At 38.3% G+C, this 19,284-nt stretch overlaps 1 protein-coding gene across 7 annotated transcripts in view; it reads right to left on the bottom strand.

Moving 5' to 3' along the window:
• Positions 1-19,284, bottom strand: part of spen (spen family transcriptional repressor) — a 49,495-nt gene that overhangs the window by 23,128 nt on the left and 7,083 nt on the right. For 6 of the 7 annotated variants that reach the window (XM_042343722.1, XM_042343727.1, XM_042343724.1 and 3 more), the window contains exons 2-3: positions 14,989-15,309; positions 11,403-11,876 (exon numbers count right to left, since the gene is read on the bottom strand). In XM_042343722.1, coding sequence (XP_042199656.1) covers positions 11,403-11,876; positions 14,989-15,309 — 795 coding nt within the window. The remainder of the gene's footprint in view (positions 1-11,402; positions 11,877-14,988; positions 15,310-19,284) is intronic. The other variant, XM_042343729.1, reaches the window with a different exon arrangement.

Below are 19,284 nucleotides of genomic sequence, written 5' to 3'. Positions count from 1 at the left end.
TCGCACCACAAATCCTGAAGCATGTGAACCAAACACACAAGAGTGCGGCTGCATCTTGTTTACTGAATAATCCTAAGGGACCATCACATCATTCATTTCCAAAACAGAAAAAAAATGGCAAGTTTGACATTACATTTCCCATCTGTACGGCTTGGAATGAACAGGGTGAAGATTTAAGAAGCACACATTTTAAATTGCAGCAAATAATGTAGCTATAAGGTAGTACAGTACTGATACAGCTCGAAGAATGGCTTCACATTGAGCAAGCAGTGTAGTGAATCAATCCCAAAGTAGTTAAGTAACTGGATCAATGACTTCACATGAGTAAACTACCTTCTGAACTGAAATGCTGTTAGTGGAATAGCCTCAGCAGTTTTACTACATGGCTTTCAAGCTGCGTCCCAAGACATTGATTTTCGATTTTTGTTGTGATCTAAATGGATTGGCAGAAAGTCAGGGTGTAGGAATTGGAGACCAAGAATGACTGGTTGCAAAACCTGCTCAGGTCTGGTGCAAACAGGGACTAGTTAAGCACCTGAAAAATAACATTATGATATAGGAAAGTGTTGGAAACCCGGGCCAATTCAAAGGGTGACTGAAAAGATCAAGAGGTGGATGTTAAAGATCCCCCGTGGCACTATCTGAAAAGGGAAGGAATTTTCCCAAACAACAATCTTCCAAATAAAAGTGGTCATCCACTTCATAGTTATTTATGGGACCCTGCAGTGCACAAACTGGCTGTCACACTCACATACAAAAATACTGTAAATACACTTTACAGTAAAATCAGAGTACTTTGAGATGTTTCAATAATTTGATACGTCAAATCTAGGATTGTTATGTTAGCTCAGTCCCAAATCATTAATCTGGTCAAAAGCACACTTCTGCTGTTACACAACTGCCTACTGAACTTACTGCTGGAACTTGAAACACCACATTTACATTATAATTTGGGACTTCTGTATTAACGCATCTGACCAAAGGTACACTTTAACTAGAGAATTTAACCAGGCCATGCTTATGCCAAGATTTATTTGAAGGATTTCACACTCTGCAGCCTCATAATCTGCTCCAATGAAGAAGGAGCATTGCAGAGGCAAAAGGTATGCACTGAGACATAATGTAAATTGGGTCAGCCACTACTGAAGAACTCTAGGTATGAACTCTGGATCCTAACTGACTCATTCAAAGCCGGGAAAGAATCTAACCTCACAACTACACAAACTTACATTTATATAGAGCATTTCGCGTAAAAATCAACTGCTCGAAGAACTTTACAACTGATGAAGAATGATGAATTGTAAACAGTGCTGAGCGCTGGTGTAAATACAGCAGTAACTGGATAAGCAGCTAAAACATTAAGAGATACAGTAAACCTCACACGAGTTGTATCAGTTGGGTCTATACATATAATATGACTTATGCAAAGTATGAGTTACGTGAAACTTAAAGAATAGGAAATTCAATGGGACTTGGGAAGACATATGACTTAGTCGATTATACGATTTATGCAGTTTTATTGTATAAGGAGAGCTGGAAACTGACTAATATAAAGTGTGACAAAAATCTGATAAGACAATAGTTTAGAGACACTTTGGTGTTGAAATGTCATGCTTCTATTTATCTTTAGATATCTTTAATAAACAGATTCAAATAAGTTAAGGAAATAACCGATTTGTTTTAAAAGCGTTATCATTAGAATTATACATGCACTTAAAGAGATCTATGAGGCTGAACAGCATTTGCTGGTGAAAGCCAAATCTTATTGGCATCAGATAAATCAGAAATTAAATGAATGTAATGATGTAGGCAAGTACAACAGCTAAATTGCACCAGTAACATCCTACATATAATGAGATGAGCGGCAAATTAATTTGAATTTGGGGTAAATTTGGATGAGGAGGGAATATAAGTAAAGACTACTGAGAAAAAACTCAACATCTCTTTGAAGTGGGAGGGAGAGAGAGAGGGAAAGAGCGGAGGCAAACCTAAATTCATGACTCAACCAAAAAAATGGAAATTAACTTGCATTTAAAATAGAATATTATGAGAGCAAATACAATCTCTGCCAGCAACGTGCCACAAGATGAGATCAGCTACTCATTAACTGTAAAAATGTCCATGTTTTGTCTTTGTCAATTGAGTGGGTTTACGATAGTATCTGTAATACTGACATTTCTGACCCACTGAACACTGACATGGCCTTTTACAATGCCATGAAGGATTGACCTTGAAAAGTTTTAATTGAAAACGACAAGCTGATTAGAACCTGGCTCTCAAACTGCTTTGCCCTCAACCCCGCTCCATGCTGAGACAGAACAGTTACCAATGTCTCAAATCAGATTTGGTTCCTTCATCCAGGATAGCGCTGCAGGGAACCACCAAGTCAAGGCTATTATTAGCAACACAGTTTAATTCAACAATTGTCTGCAGCCAATTCTATTTGAAAAGATGTTGACCTTTATTACAATACCCTGTGCAGCAGGCTTTTTTTATTAAAAAATTAGTTACTGTATTTCTGTAGCAATTTGCAATTGATCAGTATAAAACTCAAAAAGCTAAATGTAGTAATATTATAACATTAATTTTCAGCTAAAACTCTTGCCTCTATTTATTTGGGTACAACACCACAATTAACACAAAATGTGCAATGTATATAGCATCTCATTGCATTATTTCACAAATAATTAGTGTCAAGTGTAGTAACATGTTTTTTCAGATAAACAAGGCAGACATTTACGCCACCAGGGCCCCACGAACAACACTAGGTGAACGGCAGAATAGTGCACAATTAACCTGGAGGAATGTTTTTCAAAGTGTCCCAGGAACATTAGCAATCTCAAGTCTCACAAATAAGTACAGTACTTATTAACTTAAATGAAAAGGCTCCTTCCAAAACATCATAGGCACATGATATCAGCAGTACCCCTGATGCCTTTTAGAAATACTTCACTCTTCATGAAAATCTTAACACAAGGCTATGTTGCGCACAACTATAGGCACTGAATCAAATTGATTAGCTCAGGGAACTTTATATCTGCATAGGTCCAAAAGTAAAAAATCCAACAACAAACTAGTGGGCAGTAAAAACTGAGCTGGACTTTGTACATACTCAGTTTCCATACAACTGTAATACTATATTAAATAACTGGTGATCTCTTAGCCACCAGAAAAGCAGCAGGGGGGTGGATCAACATATTGCCCCCCGCCTCCCCCAAAAAAACACAAAACACTACCAGCGGTAAATTTATGGATTACATGTTTTGCCTATGATGTACCTTTCAGAATTAGCTGTACAGTAGAATCTGTTTAACCTACATCAGTGAAAAAATACACAAACACTCAAACTTAGTTTATCAAAGTAATCTTCTTTACAAACCACTAACATCCACCCACACTAAGATTCTCAAGGAGCAACTAAATTTGATCCCAAATATGGAGGAAATTTAAACCTACGAATAAATAACCTGGCGTCTTCAGCAGTGAAAGCATTTCTGACAGTACACAAAATTCTTGGCAGTCATTAAAACTACTTAAGGAAACAAAAATAGATAAAAAGACTTACAGCAAGTTGAACATTTCCCAACTATGTCAAATAAATGTGTTTACCACATCAATGCACTTAATTACAAGTGTTCCTNAAAAAAAGTTTAATACAGCATTACACAACTGGCATTATATGCAAACTTCAAAGCTAGGTGGCGCAGCTAGTTAAAAAAATACAACTAATTTTTTACCCAAAACACAGATTTGATCTATTCTAAAATTAATACATGAATAAAATTAAGATCAAGTGCAAAACAAATGAGAAGCAATTACAGATAAGAATGGATATAGATCAGCATTGAAAGGGGATAAGGAACCACATCGTTTTTTAAAAAACACCATTGATTTCTTTTGTTCTGAAAATCAGTAGTGTAATAGTTCCCAAAGCAAATGGCTTCTTGCATTTCCAGTTCACCGCTTATCTTTAGTAGTAATTGGAATAATATTTTAAAAATTCAACACTATTAGCAGGCTTTGTTCCTAGTTGTTAAGATTGTCTGGGACTTTTTCCATTTCCAATGCATTGGACGTATTTTGTAGAGCTAAACTGAGTTAATTCTATCCTGCAGCAAGGAAAACAAGGCTAAAATGTACTGAATTAAACAATTAAACAAAAGCACAATGCACAATACAGTTAAAGCTCACTATTACAAATTCACAGAGACAAGTTGCTCGTATCAAGTAGAACTCCTCAGAGAGCTACTGCATGATGGAACTTTCTGCCAAGGGTAGGGAAAAAGATTTATAATTACACAGTTAATGTATACGATGCAAAATGTGGAAGCACATTTTTAGATTATTGCAGTCTCTAAAACTGCTAGATTTTGGAAGAAAATAAGGGTGTTTAACATGATCCAGAGTAGGACAACATACATAAATAGAGTTGTGAACAATACAATCTTGGGTGATGCCATAACGTTTAAAATTAATTTATAATTGATAGTTATTAGGAACTCTCAAGGTGTAAAAAATAAATGGTTTGATTTTCCAGTTTGGGTTAATGAAGTTTTCAACATCAAATGCTTAAAAAGACAAGCAATTGCCTGACACCATATGGCCTGTGAGACTACCCTGAATTCCTACAGGAGATGAATTAAGTATCTGCTAATATAGAAATTGACAGGCAGGCAACAAATGCAGTTCAAGGAATCTTATAAACAGCTAATTAACCTAGTTGGAAAATCTAACATCTCAGCTATTACCAATTGAGAGGAAAAACTACTAGCTTTTTCTATTTTTGTTTACTATAGTCGGTCATAAGCAGCAAACAAGATAATTTCACAATGTTTTGTATTATACATATGCACTAATAATGTTAGTTGTGTGCATGAGATATATAACTTGCAGTTAAGCGACCATCTGGATCTATTGGATCCAAAAATCAATTACAATACAATCTCAGAGTTAATCTTCTTATTTTAATGGTCACTTTTTGTGCCTCGTGGTTTGTATTTTTCCAGTCAATCTTTTCAGTAACATTTTCAAGCATATTAAAATGTATTAGTATGTCTTTTTAAATAAGTTTGGAGGTTAGATGCATTTGAACTTCTTCCAAAATAAATTTATTTCTTGCTCAACTAAATATATGCACACAGAGTTTAGAATTGTAGAAACCTTTCTATTCACAAAATGTCCAGATAACAGATGTAACTCAGCAAGTAAATAGCTTTAGAAAAGAAATCCTCTTGATTTTCCTATGCTGTAGGTAACTGTTTTGCCTAAGCAAAGCCTCAAAACAATGTCACTTGGGATCAGGCCAAACAACATTCTGCAGAGCTCAAGACTAATGGCTACTTAGGTCATGGAAAAGTTTGTAAATCCTGTGTAAATGATACACAGCCAGTGATTATGTAGCAAGCCCACCATTCTAACCACTGAATTATTCATCTCACCAAATTCAATCTAACTACTTATCCTTTTCTGATTTTATGATTACAGTAGCAACTACAGTCTACTTTACCAGCTGTTTTAATATTTCCAAAGGTACTACACACAACAGAAAGGCTCACAGTAGCCTAGAGGCTTTGATGGAACAGAATAATCGTTGCATTTAATATAGTGCCTTATCACATCTTTGAAACATCTCAAACATTTCACAGAGTATACTGTAAAGTGAATTGACTGCATATTTTGTTTTATATATATATACACACATATTGTAATATATTAGGAATGTCTGTACAGAGCTAGGAATACACGTAAAGGGCCACAGGAAACTATAATTCTAGTCAACAAAACATTACCCTTTCCTCTTGCACAACTTTTCATTGGCTGTCAAAAGGATCTTCAATATTCAAACAAAGGAAGACTTCCACTATAAAACGCAGCAAGATTAATGGAATGTCAATTTATTTGGAGAAAAAGTATTAATATGCTTTTACTGTATATCATTTAACGTGACTCACCAAATATTACATATCCAATATAATACCACATTAAACACATTACAAGAATTTATACATCTTTCAGCCAAATATGCGTTTCAAAAGAAACACTCAAACTCAAAAACTACCATGTAAGATTGTACGTTGCAGATGGAAGGCTGTTTTCTACATTAAAGCATGCGGTTAGAAATCCCTCACTAAGGCAGACATTTCTCTTTTAATCTCTCAGCCGTTCCCAGAGAACAGCTAAAAGCTCTCCCCAATATCTGATCCACCGGGGTGGCTTAGCAACATCTCCAGGTTAATCGACAGCCACTTCACGGTCCACTAGCTGAGAATGCACACTCTCCGCCCCCACCGCCGGGTTAGGTTAACCGCAGACTCCTGCCACTCACATGCCTCCTCCCCTCTACCCTTTCACCCTCCACCCACAAAAGCTCCAACTGAGAAGGAAGTGAAGCTCATATTACCACTATGACATGGCGGACTGCCAAGTCAAACTGGATATTTCCAGTTCAAACTAGCTCCAAGAAGCCAAACAAGCAGTTCTTGGTTTTGCTATATTCAGATGCAGACGTTTTAACTCGTACACCACCAGCTCCGATGGTCAAAAAACCTGCTCAAAATGATTCCATGTTACCACTATTTTCCGCAATGAGGTAGAATCCCCTTTTTGCTCACATAAGCTTCAGACTAGCAATCAAACATAATTACATTCGCTTTCATTTCACCGTAAAATGCAGTTCTCAACAGGAACAGAGAGCTATTGTTCTCTGAATATCAGCGCCTCCCCTTTGTCGGAGAGTCGGCTCAATATTTTATCATTCAGAAATATTTTCTCACTTTAAATTTGGATATCAGCAATCCAACAAATATAAAACATGCAATAAATTACTTCGAAACAGAATGCTAAATTTTGTGTCATCTCCAGGACTCTTATTCACGCTTAGTGTCTAACTGAATCTCAATGCACTTTACCGTATTTAAAATTAGATGCGTTTTTCTTCATGCTGCCAACATTTAATGGCATATTACCAATCTGAATAGCCAAATTAGACTAAACATTTCATCAAAAGAGACAAAAGTTCTTCAGTCATTTGGTCACATTTGCCACAGTTATGGGGTCAAATTCCAGAGTGATTTGACACTTCAATCTACCAGTGAGTAGGCGTTAGGCCAACCTGCAGTCAGAGAATCAAATGAGGTCAGGCAGATCTGAGTCATCATCATGTTACCATTGTAGTTTATCCCGAATTCAGTTAAATGCTTCCTATAGGCAGAACATTATAATATTCATGAAATGCCAAGCTTTTTTTAAAAAAACTTTGTCTTTAAAGGGTTAACTGCCACTTCATGTGCTCCACGAGCATAGAAACTGAAAGACTTGCATTTTTATATGGCCTTGTACATCAAAAGGTTCAAAGTGCTTTAGAGTGATCCTCATTAAATATAGTGACCACATTTGATAGGCAGTTTACTTTCAGAGGATAGGATTGCAGAGATTAGGCTTAACTAGAAACAATTTGCACTCTTTCTCCCTGCCTTCAAAACCCTCTTGAAAACTTCTGTACGACTGTGCCATTGGTCAACACCCTCAAACTCCCCCTTCTTCTAACCCTGTGCAGTGATCCACATTGCCCTTCTAAAGTCCTTCGAGACATGTGAACATGTATACAAGTGAAAGCTGTTGGGACAGAAACATATCTGAACTTGAATGGGAATGGTCAGAGAACATTCAGGAATGTTTACATCCATTTCCCATTATCATCATCGATGTTTTTCAAAAATCTGTACAATCAATGCACTTCACCTCTACATTGCCTACTGTTTCACTGACAATACTTGCTTGGCACGTCTAAAATTCTGCCACATTCCATCGGTCATTGCAAGTGACATTACAGTATTCACAAACAACTCAAGATGCTGATCCAGTGGAAAAAGTCAGAACACATTATATTAACAGGAGCAAATTCACTCCACAGAAATGCATCCCACTTGCATCCTATTTTCAATGTCATAATGTCTGTCATCTCAGCAAAAATCTCTGTCTGGGCCTGTGAGCATGTCCCATTTCTGTGCAAAGCTTTTCATTTAACATGACTGTGTTAAGATTCAATGCTTTATGATTGGCCTCAATTCCTATTCCCTGACCCTCAGCTGCTTGGCTCTAAAAACAGTGCAGTTTTGGCATAGAGTACAATCAGGACAAAAGCTGGTGGTAGTTCAAATTCTATCAAAAAGGATAGGTCACATATTATTTGCCTACAAATACACTACACTTTACACTACCTGCGAAACACTCTAAAATATTTTTAAAATTATAGATGGTATAACAAATGCAAATATTCCTTATTATTATATAAAGTAACTTTTTGAAAGCATTTCATCTCATATTAAGGTCAATCCCAAAAGCTTACAACTTGAAAGGATATTTGCTACAATTATATTAAGGCAAATTTTGAATCCGCTATTCAAACGTATACACCCATTCAAATTTTGCATAAGCTGCACATTCTAACAAAAGATCCAGCATCAGTAAAATATTTAAAAATAAAAGTAAAATTTTATTTGCTTTAATTTGAATTAATAAATTTAATTTATTAGATTCCTGAATAAAATTACAAAGCATGGATTTGGGCTTTTAAATGGTGACGGAAGACCTTATTACATGCTAGGGTGAACGTTTGCTCCATGGACTTGTTTACCAGCCGACATATTCACCCTTGCCACCTGCCCAAATAAATTAGTCATGTGTGTAAAAAACACAGACAAGAGACCAGGTTCACACACACAGCTCAGGAGCCTCAATCTCAATGCTGAATAATCTTCAGACATGCCCATCTTTGAAAATTGATTTTGGTGATCCTTTCCATTGAGCATAACTTGAGCTTTCTTAGCTAAGATTATGTATAAATTCTCTGGAAGAAGGTCCCTAATAAGGCAAAGTAATTTACAATTTTTTTTCATTTAAAGCTGTGAGATGCAGAATAGTGAGCTCAAGTGTTCTGAGACCTATAGAAACAGGAATTTCCAGCATAGAATAAGGTCAATCAACCAATTGTGCCTGTGCTGGCTCTTTAAATGAACAATCCATACAATCTCATTTATCTGCTGTTCCCCCCTTACCCCTGCAAATTACTCCTTTTTAGGTACGTAGATCAATGGGATCTAAGTATCCTTTTATCTACGATAGTATTTGTTTAGTTCCCTCTTGAAAGCTAATATGGATTCTGCCTTGACCACATTAAAAAAATTCCACCAGTACACTCCACACCAACTAATGGTCACAATTTGTTCAAGAGAGAAAATTTGTTCACCTTTCAAGGAGCCTAATTGTATATTATTCGACTTTTGGAACGCCACGATTTTATTGCACCTCCATGCTTTCTTTCCCCATAAATCAACCATTGAAACATGGTTCAGATTCTTGTAAGCTAAATTGTAGTTTCACTATACTTATTAAAACATTTGGACGATATCTGGCAAAATAGAGAGGATAGCGGCACTAAATTATTTTCGTGGAGAAAGCAAGGTCTGGTTTTTGAATACAACAAAATTCAGTCATTTTACTGATGAACATCAGGTTTTTTGTGTAACAAGGGAGTTAGGAATCATCTGGAAGAACAGGAGGCAAGTGAATACAGCTGAACCTAAAATTAACCTAATAAAATACACCAATTAAAATTATAAACTCACAGCTGTTTGGTGATAAAACATGCAAAATGTTATAAGGGCTCATTCAGGAATTTGATTTCAGCACTTTGGGACATCCTTACCGACGTGAAAGGTGCTATATAAATGCTATTTGTTGTTGCTGATTGCTAGAATAGAACTTCAATAGCATATGTAACTTTATCCATTGGACATGGTCGATACAGAGCTGAATGAGCAAAGTTGTAAAATGGCCCATCATATTGTAATTTGCACTGGTACTGGGCAGCACTGCACAACAGAGAATTGTTGAGAACGTTAAAATTCTTTCTAACAAGCTTATTTAGTCTGGTAACTATGACACAGCACTTCCAAATGCCACCGAAAGGCCTGCAACAGCTGTCATGCTACTCAGTCTTACTAACAAAATCCTGGACCACAGCTTATTCTGGGGAAATCTGAAGGTCAGTCAGAAACATGCACTTAAAAACAATATTTTAATTGTACAATAGAAATAATAATAATCCCTGTATTTGATATAGCGCTTTTCACATCTTCTAGACTTCTCAAAGTGGTTCACAGAATATACTGTGAAGTAAATTGACTGCATATTTCGTGTGCGAAGCGCAGTAGTCAGTTGCACACAGCAGTATCCCCCAAACAGTCGTGGATTGAAGTGACCAAATGAATTATGTCCCAAGGGGTTACAGACTTACTTTCATCTTTTCTTACATCCAAAAATGGTAATATATCTATGCATTTAAAAAAAGATGCAGACTTGTATCAATTCCAAAACAGATTTAGCTTAATCAGAATATAGATGATCTTGTAAACACATTTCCTACCAGCATTTTAAAAGGTTATGAGCATTGGGAATCATCTGGATAATATAGATACAAAGACAATAAAGACAAAGGAGGTCTGAAATTATACCACTTCCTCAAAACAAAAATTACATGTAGTTTCCCCAGAAGAACTAATCTGCATAGGAGGCTACTTAAGATTCACCATGACCCTCAGTGTAAAACGTTGCTCACATACAGAAAGAGGCTCAAATTTCCACTTCTCAAAAGGTTATGCTCCTCACACCATCCATTGTAAAGCTATTTACATTTCTGCAGTGAAGAGTCAGACCAAACCCACTCCAATCCCCCTCCCCCACTGTCTGATACAAGTACCTAATTTAGTACCCATCCCACTGATCAATGCTCTCTTCTCCCAATGCGGATTGGCAGCAATACAAAAGCAAAGGAGCAAGAGTCAACAGTGTGAGAACAGAAAAACAATGAGTTGTTTTCTTCCTTCAGAGATGGATAGATTCATCCCTTGTCAATAGAGCACATTATTTTTAAACCTGTATTCTGCAAAACCGGTTTTAGGGAATGCAAACATCAATGTTCTAAAACACAAAAGAACTATGTGGACACATCAAATGCATTAATCACAGGGCAGGGTTTACAAAAATCAGATCAGTTGCATTGAGGCCCCATATTCAAACATTCGCTCATGTATTAGACAGGGAAAGTACAAATATTGTTAAATAAAAGAACAGCTGTTCTACAATTTTTATTTTGAATGGAGAAAACAATTTTAAAGAAACTTACAGGAAGATGATTAAAGCAAGAATGTGTCAGTGTGTGCTACCTGCAAAAAATGACCTTCATAACGTTCAGAATTGAGGTGTGGAGCTACCCACTGCTGTGCATTTCAGCTGTTCCAATCACCGGGGGATACAATGGTCATCAAAGGATCTCCTTTGTTGAGATGTCAAATGAGAAGTAGCTGGTGGGAACCAATGGTGATATTTTCTTCTCCACCTACCTGTCACTGCTGGTACTACTGCTGCTGCTCACTGAATCACTGCTTGATGACCTACTCCGAGACCCACTACCACTGGGAGACCGACGTGACCTTGATGCTTGGCTTGATCGCTGTGGGGACTGGTTTCCTGACCGTGAAGAATGTGGGGATCGACTCCTACTGTGCTGATAATTTTTTTCCTGTCGCCTTCCTCGTACTTCCCGTGTAATATTTTCCCTGTAGAGGTCCCGGTGCACTACACTCGATATTGCAAACTGTTCCCTCCCTCTTTGTTCATATCGTGGATCATGAGCTTCAAATCGACTTGGGCTTCGACTTCTTGACCCATAGTAAACTCTGTGTTGTATAGTTCGATCCCGAGGGTCTCTAAAATAATCCTGTTCATAATGTCTGGGACGATCAAACCCTGCCGCTGTACGATCGTGGTGTCCATAGGCACTGTGATCATAAGTACGCTCCCTGTTATCAGAAGCCCTGTGGGGGATTTTTGGGGGTGGGGAAGAGGGAAAGGAAAAAAAAGAATCTGTCAAGCATCAGCAACATAGTAAAAAGTTTCCCACCTGCCCCTTCTAAGGTCTGAGACAATAAGCACTTAAATCTTAACTATAGAGTAGACAGAATAAAGAAATTAGCAATAGCAGCTGTGTTCAGTAGATCTACAATGGTTGCCATCGGATTTCTCATTGATTTGATTTTTTTTTAAATTTCTAGGTGCGGGTCAGAAGGAATGCTTACTCTATACTCCAGATGCTGATGTGTGAATATCTGCCAAACTCCATTAAAGCTTTCTCATCTTTTTACAGCAGGAACTATGTCACATTAGCCCCTCTCTCTATCCCCAATTTTACTCAATCTAAATTGTACAATTGTTTTTTTAAAACTTCTCAGAAACTTCTTACATTATATTGTACACAAAATTAAAGAACTAACAAGGGCATTAAGGATGTGAAACCATCATATTTCAAAACAGTAAAGGTAAGCCATTTGCATCAAGCATTTGCCAGGAAACTCATAATTGGAAGAAAGCAGAAATGAATAAAGCTGAGTTTATTGCTGGTTATCCATAGAAGATAACCCAATATATTATTATGTATGAAGAAATATCCCTATTGGCTAACCTTGTGCATCAATGTCTCCATTCTGAAAGGCATAATTAGAAGGCAAGTGTAGAAAGAGACCTCTGTGTCCATACTTCGAAGTGAGGTCTTCTAGCCATGTACCTGGCAGAACCTTAAGGGAGTTGTATCAGACATTAAGTAGGTGAAGTTGATGGTAATTTTGGAGGTTTCTGAAGGCTTATCTGTCCAATATTGATCATGCAGATAGAAGATTAAATAAAAGCTGGCCTGGATCATCGCCGAAAAAAATCATGGCCATACTTCAACTCCATATATCCAAGACAAGAACAGTGAAATCCACAAAACTACCAGCATTTGGTTTTCTTTTTTTAAAAAAATCCACTGCTTTCTTCCAATGTTCTCCTTTGCGACTAAAATGGTTGCTGTTCCACTTTACTTTACCTATATCTTGATACAGATATCCATTGATGCATTATTCATTGCAATTCACTATATTCCTAACTCTCAACCATTACTGCTCGACAAAAGATTAAAGTTCAAATACTGTATTTAGCTCAGTAGATACATTCTAAGCACTATATATATTTGCTTTATTATAATTAGATATGTGGGCACTGAAAAGCACAAACATAAAACTTTTAGCATGACCTTATTTTACCTGTGTAATATTCAGTCCTCCCTGATGTTACAATATTTGCAATCTCATTCAGCATTTTTTAAAAAAATGAAACTTAAATTTAGTCTGCTGTTAAAAAGTTTTTTTATTGAAACTATTGAACTATGCACAGTAAATTTCAATTCTACTTCAATTATGAGCTAGAACTACAAAACTTTGGGCTCTACTGTGGAATCATTTTACACTGACCTTTCAGCAATCAGGAGCAGCAAGCTGATTCCAAGGGTTACTGCTGTCAGCTGACATACAAAAACACAAAGTCCTATTCCATAAAAGACACAGAAGACAGGCACAAGAGCTAACAGAGCTGCAAGGCTGTGAGTTTCTATTGGCTACAGTGTTTTTGGTTCTCTAGCAATACTAATGACTATTGGAGTTAGTGGAAAGGAAGGGTTGACTGGGTTAGCAAAGGGGCTAAGATACACATGGCAGGGCATACCAACCTTTTTTAAGACTGCAGTAAACACGACCTAAATCCCAATTAAATCTAGGGAGAGAAAAGTGTACAAAACATCCCCAATTTGGCCCCTCTTTAAGGGGTAATCCAACTTCGGATAGTGCTAATGACGTATTGTTTTTGGGGATAGCATCAACAAGAAAAACTGAGCGAGCACCCAAAAAAGATAAGCTTCCATTGCCATTGTTAAGTATATTCGCCTGAAAACAGCTTCCAAAGTTAAACAGTAACTCCCAAACCCCCAGACCTCTCTGAGATGGACGTATGTCGGTAGACATATATAATTCCAATTCTTGAGTCCATATTAAGCAACTATACCAATTACTCCCAGAGCACAGTGCTTTCTTTTAGCAGAAGGCATCACTGATCCATTTGCTAGCAGTCAGCAGCCATTCAGTCCAATAGTTAAAGCATGTTTTCATGTTTTTATCAAAGTTAAATATGATATATCCACTAACATTTTGGCTTTGTTCATTTGTCCACTTGTTACAATAAGGTAGAATCGAGAAGTGTGTCAAACACAAACCAAGTAATCCACTCTGCCAAACACTACTTCAGATGTATATAATCCCTTGATGAGGAGATAATGAGCTCTAATCCATTATATGGGGGGAAAAAAACTCCAAATGTTCAAAAGTCTAATCGTTTAAGTTTAGCCCATAAATATCCACACGATCCAATGTGGGAGAAAAAATAGTACAGATTTGTAGACCCTTGGCAACTGTATCAGTTACGTCCTCAGTCTTCAGTATTCCTCTGCACGTATTCCTGTTGGAAATTGTTGGCTGTAATATCCTTCCAGGAAAATGTACTGTACCTTCATAGAAATCTTTCATATCCAAATAATGGGTAGTAATACTGTACATTTAAACAGAAGCCAAATGCAACACTGTAGAAAGTCCTCAGTGCCCCTCAGCGTCATTTCAAATAGTCGGTCTGGTAATTCCATAGTATTCCCTGGGATAGTTGCACCATATTATAGCCACTTGGTCGAGGGGATACATCCAGAGGGAACTGCTTGCAATCCAGGGAAAAAAGGGAACCTTATTACGAGAGATAACTCCACATACTGGTATTAACTGATAGAAACCTTCCATCAAACTAACCAGCTTATCCCAGGAGTAGTCATCCAGCCAGCTGCAGGATAGATCCACTGCGAATAGGCCAGAGCTGCTACTGGTTTCACTTCTCTTCCACATCCAATACGGCACGAATGTATAGATTTTCTCAATAAATCCGTCTGGGGACCCTATAACATGAGTTGCTGTTTCTCACCACACTATTTACCAAAACCCTGCCTACGTCCTCCCGACGTGAAAGGTGCTATATAAATGCAATTTGTTGTTGTTGTTGTAGAGAAATCTTGGAACTTACCCATCAAGTCTCCGTTCATAACGTCCTTCCCGTCCATGTAGTGATGGTGGTGGTCCATATGTTGGCCCCCCACCACCTCCCCTGAACCCTGAAACCTCTCTAGTACGAGTTCCTATGGGAACGGTATCATCTAATCCCCGAGCAGCACTGGGAATAGTGGCAGGCTCATTGTAATCCGTCCGTAGATCTCTGTCGCCCATTTTGTTGACAGAATTGTGTGCTTTCTGTGCACTTTTGATGTCCACAAAATCCACAAAGGCTGCCACTCCACCCTCTGAGCCCCTTTTGGGAAGAATTTTGACACTTTCCACACGGCCATATCTGGAAGGGGAAAAAAAGAAAAAAATATTTAGCTCAACGATTCAAATAATTTATATTTATTCATCCAGCACTAAAACTCTATCTAGATACACAGCATTAAACTATTACAACAACAACAAAATTACATTTGTAAAGTTCCAGAGAGTGGGGGCAGAGTGGTGGAAGGTCCACCCGCCAATAGTGGGCATTATGCTTTGTCTAGAAACTGAAATGTTATTTACATTAGTTGGACTAAATTATTCTGTGAATCAGGTGGTCAATGTTGAAAGATACAGTACAAGAATGTGGACAAGCCAATAAAAGATTCTTGCACTGAACAGGCACTGAGGTTAAAAGTTTAATTTTTAAAAAAAATCTAGAACGTAAATTTAAAATGTATTGCCAGTCAAATAAGATTTCCATTTTAATAATTGTTCTTTAATCCATAGCCCATCGATACAACGCATTCTGTATTAAACACCACATTCATACTTGTGGGTACTACACGGTGAGCACCTCCATTTCTCCACATATAACAATTGTAGTATCAATGTAGAAATCACCAAATTCAAATCAACATATTTAAATCAGCTTCATGCTGTAGGGGAAATAATTATCTCAGTGTAAACATTTTCATCATCTCTTATAACTACCCTGGACATAAATGGACATTCTCATGCAATCATCAATAGTGCTTAAAATCTGTTATTTACACTGTATTAATTCTCCAAAAGAGAGAAGAAAATAAAATTTTCATTTACTAATTCTTTACCTACTTATTCCAGGAGTTTGGTATCCCTTTATCCATTGTGCATATTAAACCAAATAATCTCTTTGAAACGGCCACTCTCATTAAGTGTCTTTGTCTGAGATTTATTTCAAAACTTTAAATTTTTTTAAAAATATTTTCCTAGCAACTAAATAGGAGGATTGCTATAGATTCACATATGTTCAACCCGATCTTACTAGACACAAAACTAGCACAAAACAATCATATTTTGGAAATAAGGATATCTCATATGACATGCAGAAGCATTCACACTGGTGCAATGGTGTGCTTTTCAGAGGTTGGGATTAAGCTACATTACTGTAGCAGATCTTTGCCTGAATTTGACCCATACAACCTGACTTGGAATACCAATGGTTATCAGATTGATCCTGGGCATAAGGGTTTACTGTATCTTTGGAAAAAATTGTAAATATTTCATATCAGCAGGGTATATTAATGTATATTAATCTGCACAGATCTGACACTGTGATTTTAAAATGGGTGAACACCTAATTTACAACTAATTCACATTGTTGCACTACAAAAAGATGACTGGGCAGATTCCTGCCAATGGAACAGATTTCTTCCAAGTCAAGAGCTTTTATTATCTGAAATCTTTATACTGTATTCAAGTCAGATAAGGAATTCTATAGAGTAAACCCTTCCGATTGCAATTTATTCCACGTACCACTGTATAAAAGCACAAATCTGCACCTGACTATGATGTACCCCTATGAAAAACAGGTTACCCAGTATGAAGATTTGGACAGCATGAAATTAGACAATCAAAATCAAAAACAGCAGCTGGATTCTTGTTTGCACATCGTTCTGGTTGCCTGGAGATATCCAGCAATGTTAAGATGTAGGCTTCTGAAGAACAGGTAATTAGACTGAATACATTCCTAATTAGAATACCTAACCAAACAGTTTAAAAAAAACTAATTTTCCTTCCACAATTTGGTTTTCCAATAAGAGAAACTAATTTCCATCCCTATATTTCAAGTTACGGTGTTACAGCCGCTTTTATGTCTGTACTGCCACATGCCTAGGCATTCTTGTTTTAAAAATAAAGTCCAACGTTTAGTGTGAACTACTCAAAGATTCACAAGTGCTAATCTATAGTACAACACACTATCTTATTGACAAAAGAAAAGGACTTTGAAAGGGCATTTCAAAAAGTGTGCAATCACAGGGAACCACAGCTAACCTTTGCAACTCCACAGAAACATTCCAACCTTACTTTGATTGCAAACTGTTGCTTAATACTGTACTATGCTCTAAGTTTTCAAGACACATTAGGCAAGGATCCAATTTCTAAATAGCACTGAACATTTTACCAGTTCCTATGTAACAAAATTACATAAAATCTGCAGCACTGAAACAAGCCATTAAGCCCAATTAGTCCATGAAAGTGTTTATACTCCAAGAGTGCCATCTATCCTACTCCCTTACCTCCTCTATCCCCTTCTCCCTCATGCATGTGATTTAATCTGGATTTAATAATGCTCACATGTGACATAGCACATTTCACGTCAAGAAGCGCCTCATAGGGCTTCACAAGATTTACTGTAAAGTGTAGTAGCTGTGTATTTTGTGGTTGAAATGTTTATCTTTTTTTGCAAATTAACAATTTGCTTATTCTAAAGCTGTGCAGCCAAGCAGGCAAACTGTAAACAATTTACGGTTGCAAAGCTTTTTTTTTGGGGGGGGGGGGGGGGGTTTAAATCGAGATTGTGAAAACCGCCAGGAACAAGATGTCACGTCTCTTCTACGCAGCGACTGCAGTGTTACGACAATCGGTAATATGCTGTTATTACAACCCCGTCCAAACATGACCGCTCCTCTCTCCTATGCACAGGCTTGTGGATTCTCCTAAAGTCAAGGCCGTTTAAACAAACGATCGGACTTTAAACAAACATTTGAGAGCGGCAGCGAGCGTGTAGAGCTTTCCCTCGGCAACGAGGAGCTGAACTGGATGCACGGACACACCTAGTGGCTGATGTCCAACCTAACCTCTCTCTGGTTGCAGCAGTCTCTCTGCCGACTGGCGGTGCAATGCTGTAAAATGGCGGGACGAGCCCACAGCGATCTGACAAACCCTATAATGGCGGGAGATACGACAAAACTGGCTTTAAATAGCGTTTGCCTAGTAAGGCGATGCTACCGGCAGGACGCACTGTCTCACGCCTCCAAACAATGCAGAACAAAGGGTGACCCCGTTTGAAACACACATCCCCCCCCCCCACCACCCCCTAAAATCGGTACTAAAGCAGAACTGAATTTCCCCTCTCTTGTTCCGTCTGGAGACCGTACTCAGCCGTTTCCTTTTTTTATTTAAAAAAAAATAAATAAATCGCGTTTTTTGAATAATTAAGCCGTGAATTAGTCTCGCTTTGCGGATCCGCTGGGCGTACATTTTCGGAGTGTCAGATGATCTGTCAGCATTGCCGCAGGATTTCAATTTCAATGCGGCACCTCCTTGTTTTTTTCTGGAGTTTTCGGTCCGGCACCAATCAAACCCCTGGTGGGGGGGGGGGGGGGTCTGCCTCTCCTTTCCTGATACACCGCGCGGGCCATGTGCGGCGCCGTACATTGCGGTGATCTCGAAATTAAGATTTAATCCGTTGTGCGGAGGGAGAGGGGAGGGAGGGAGGGAGGGGAGGGGGGTGGGGGTTGACAGCGTTGGCGTGACATTGGGCTTTGGAACCGGTCGCACACATATCAGTGAACTGCTCTTGCGAGAGGGAGGGAGGGAGGGAGAGAGAGAGAGAGGGAGAGCCGTTGCCACACCGACACTTACACAATATAATTGCGGAATCACAAACAACCTCACAGCAGGTTCCCCCCCCACCCCCCACCCCTCCTCCTCCCCACTCGACTGCTGCCACCGCTTATTAAAAAACCAAGTGTGCGCTTGGCTCCGTTCCTTCCTCTCCCGAGCCTAATACCCCATCAATAAATATTCCTCGGGATTTTATTCTACACAGAGATATATATATATATATATACACGCGCGCCCACATTGGAGAGGAGTTCCTGCCTCCTTCGCCCTGACGTATTTCTGGAAATTATTTTAAACCTCACGTCACGTGGCGGAGGTCACGGTGTGCAATAACACAGCCACCGGCAACCAATCTGAACCAGTGCAGCGCAGAGACTCGGTGCGGTGAGAGGGAGGAGGAGGAGGAGGAGGAGCGGCTAATGGCGAGAGAGAGAGAGAGAAAAAA

Source organism: Callorhinchus milii, unplaced genomic scaffold (assembly GCF_018977255.1).
Source record: "Callorhinchus milii isolate IMCB2004 unplaced genomic scaffold, IMCB_Cmil_1.0 Scaffold24, whole genome shotgun sequence".
In the NCBI taxonomy this organism is placed as follows: Eukaryota; Metazoa; Chordata; class Chondrichthyes; order Chimaeriformes; family Callorhinchidae; genus Callorhinchus; species Callorhinchus milii.
Note: the sequence above shows the minus strand (reverse complement) of the source record. Positions and strands in the feature narration are given on the sequence as shown.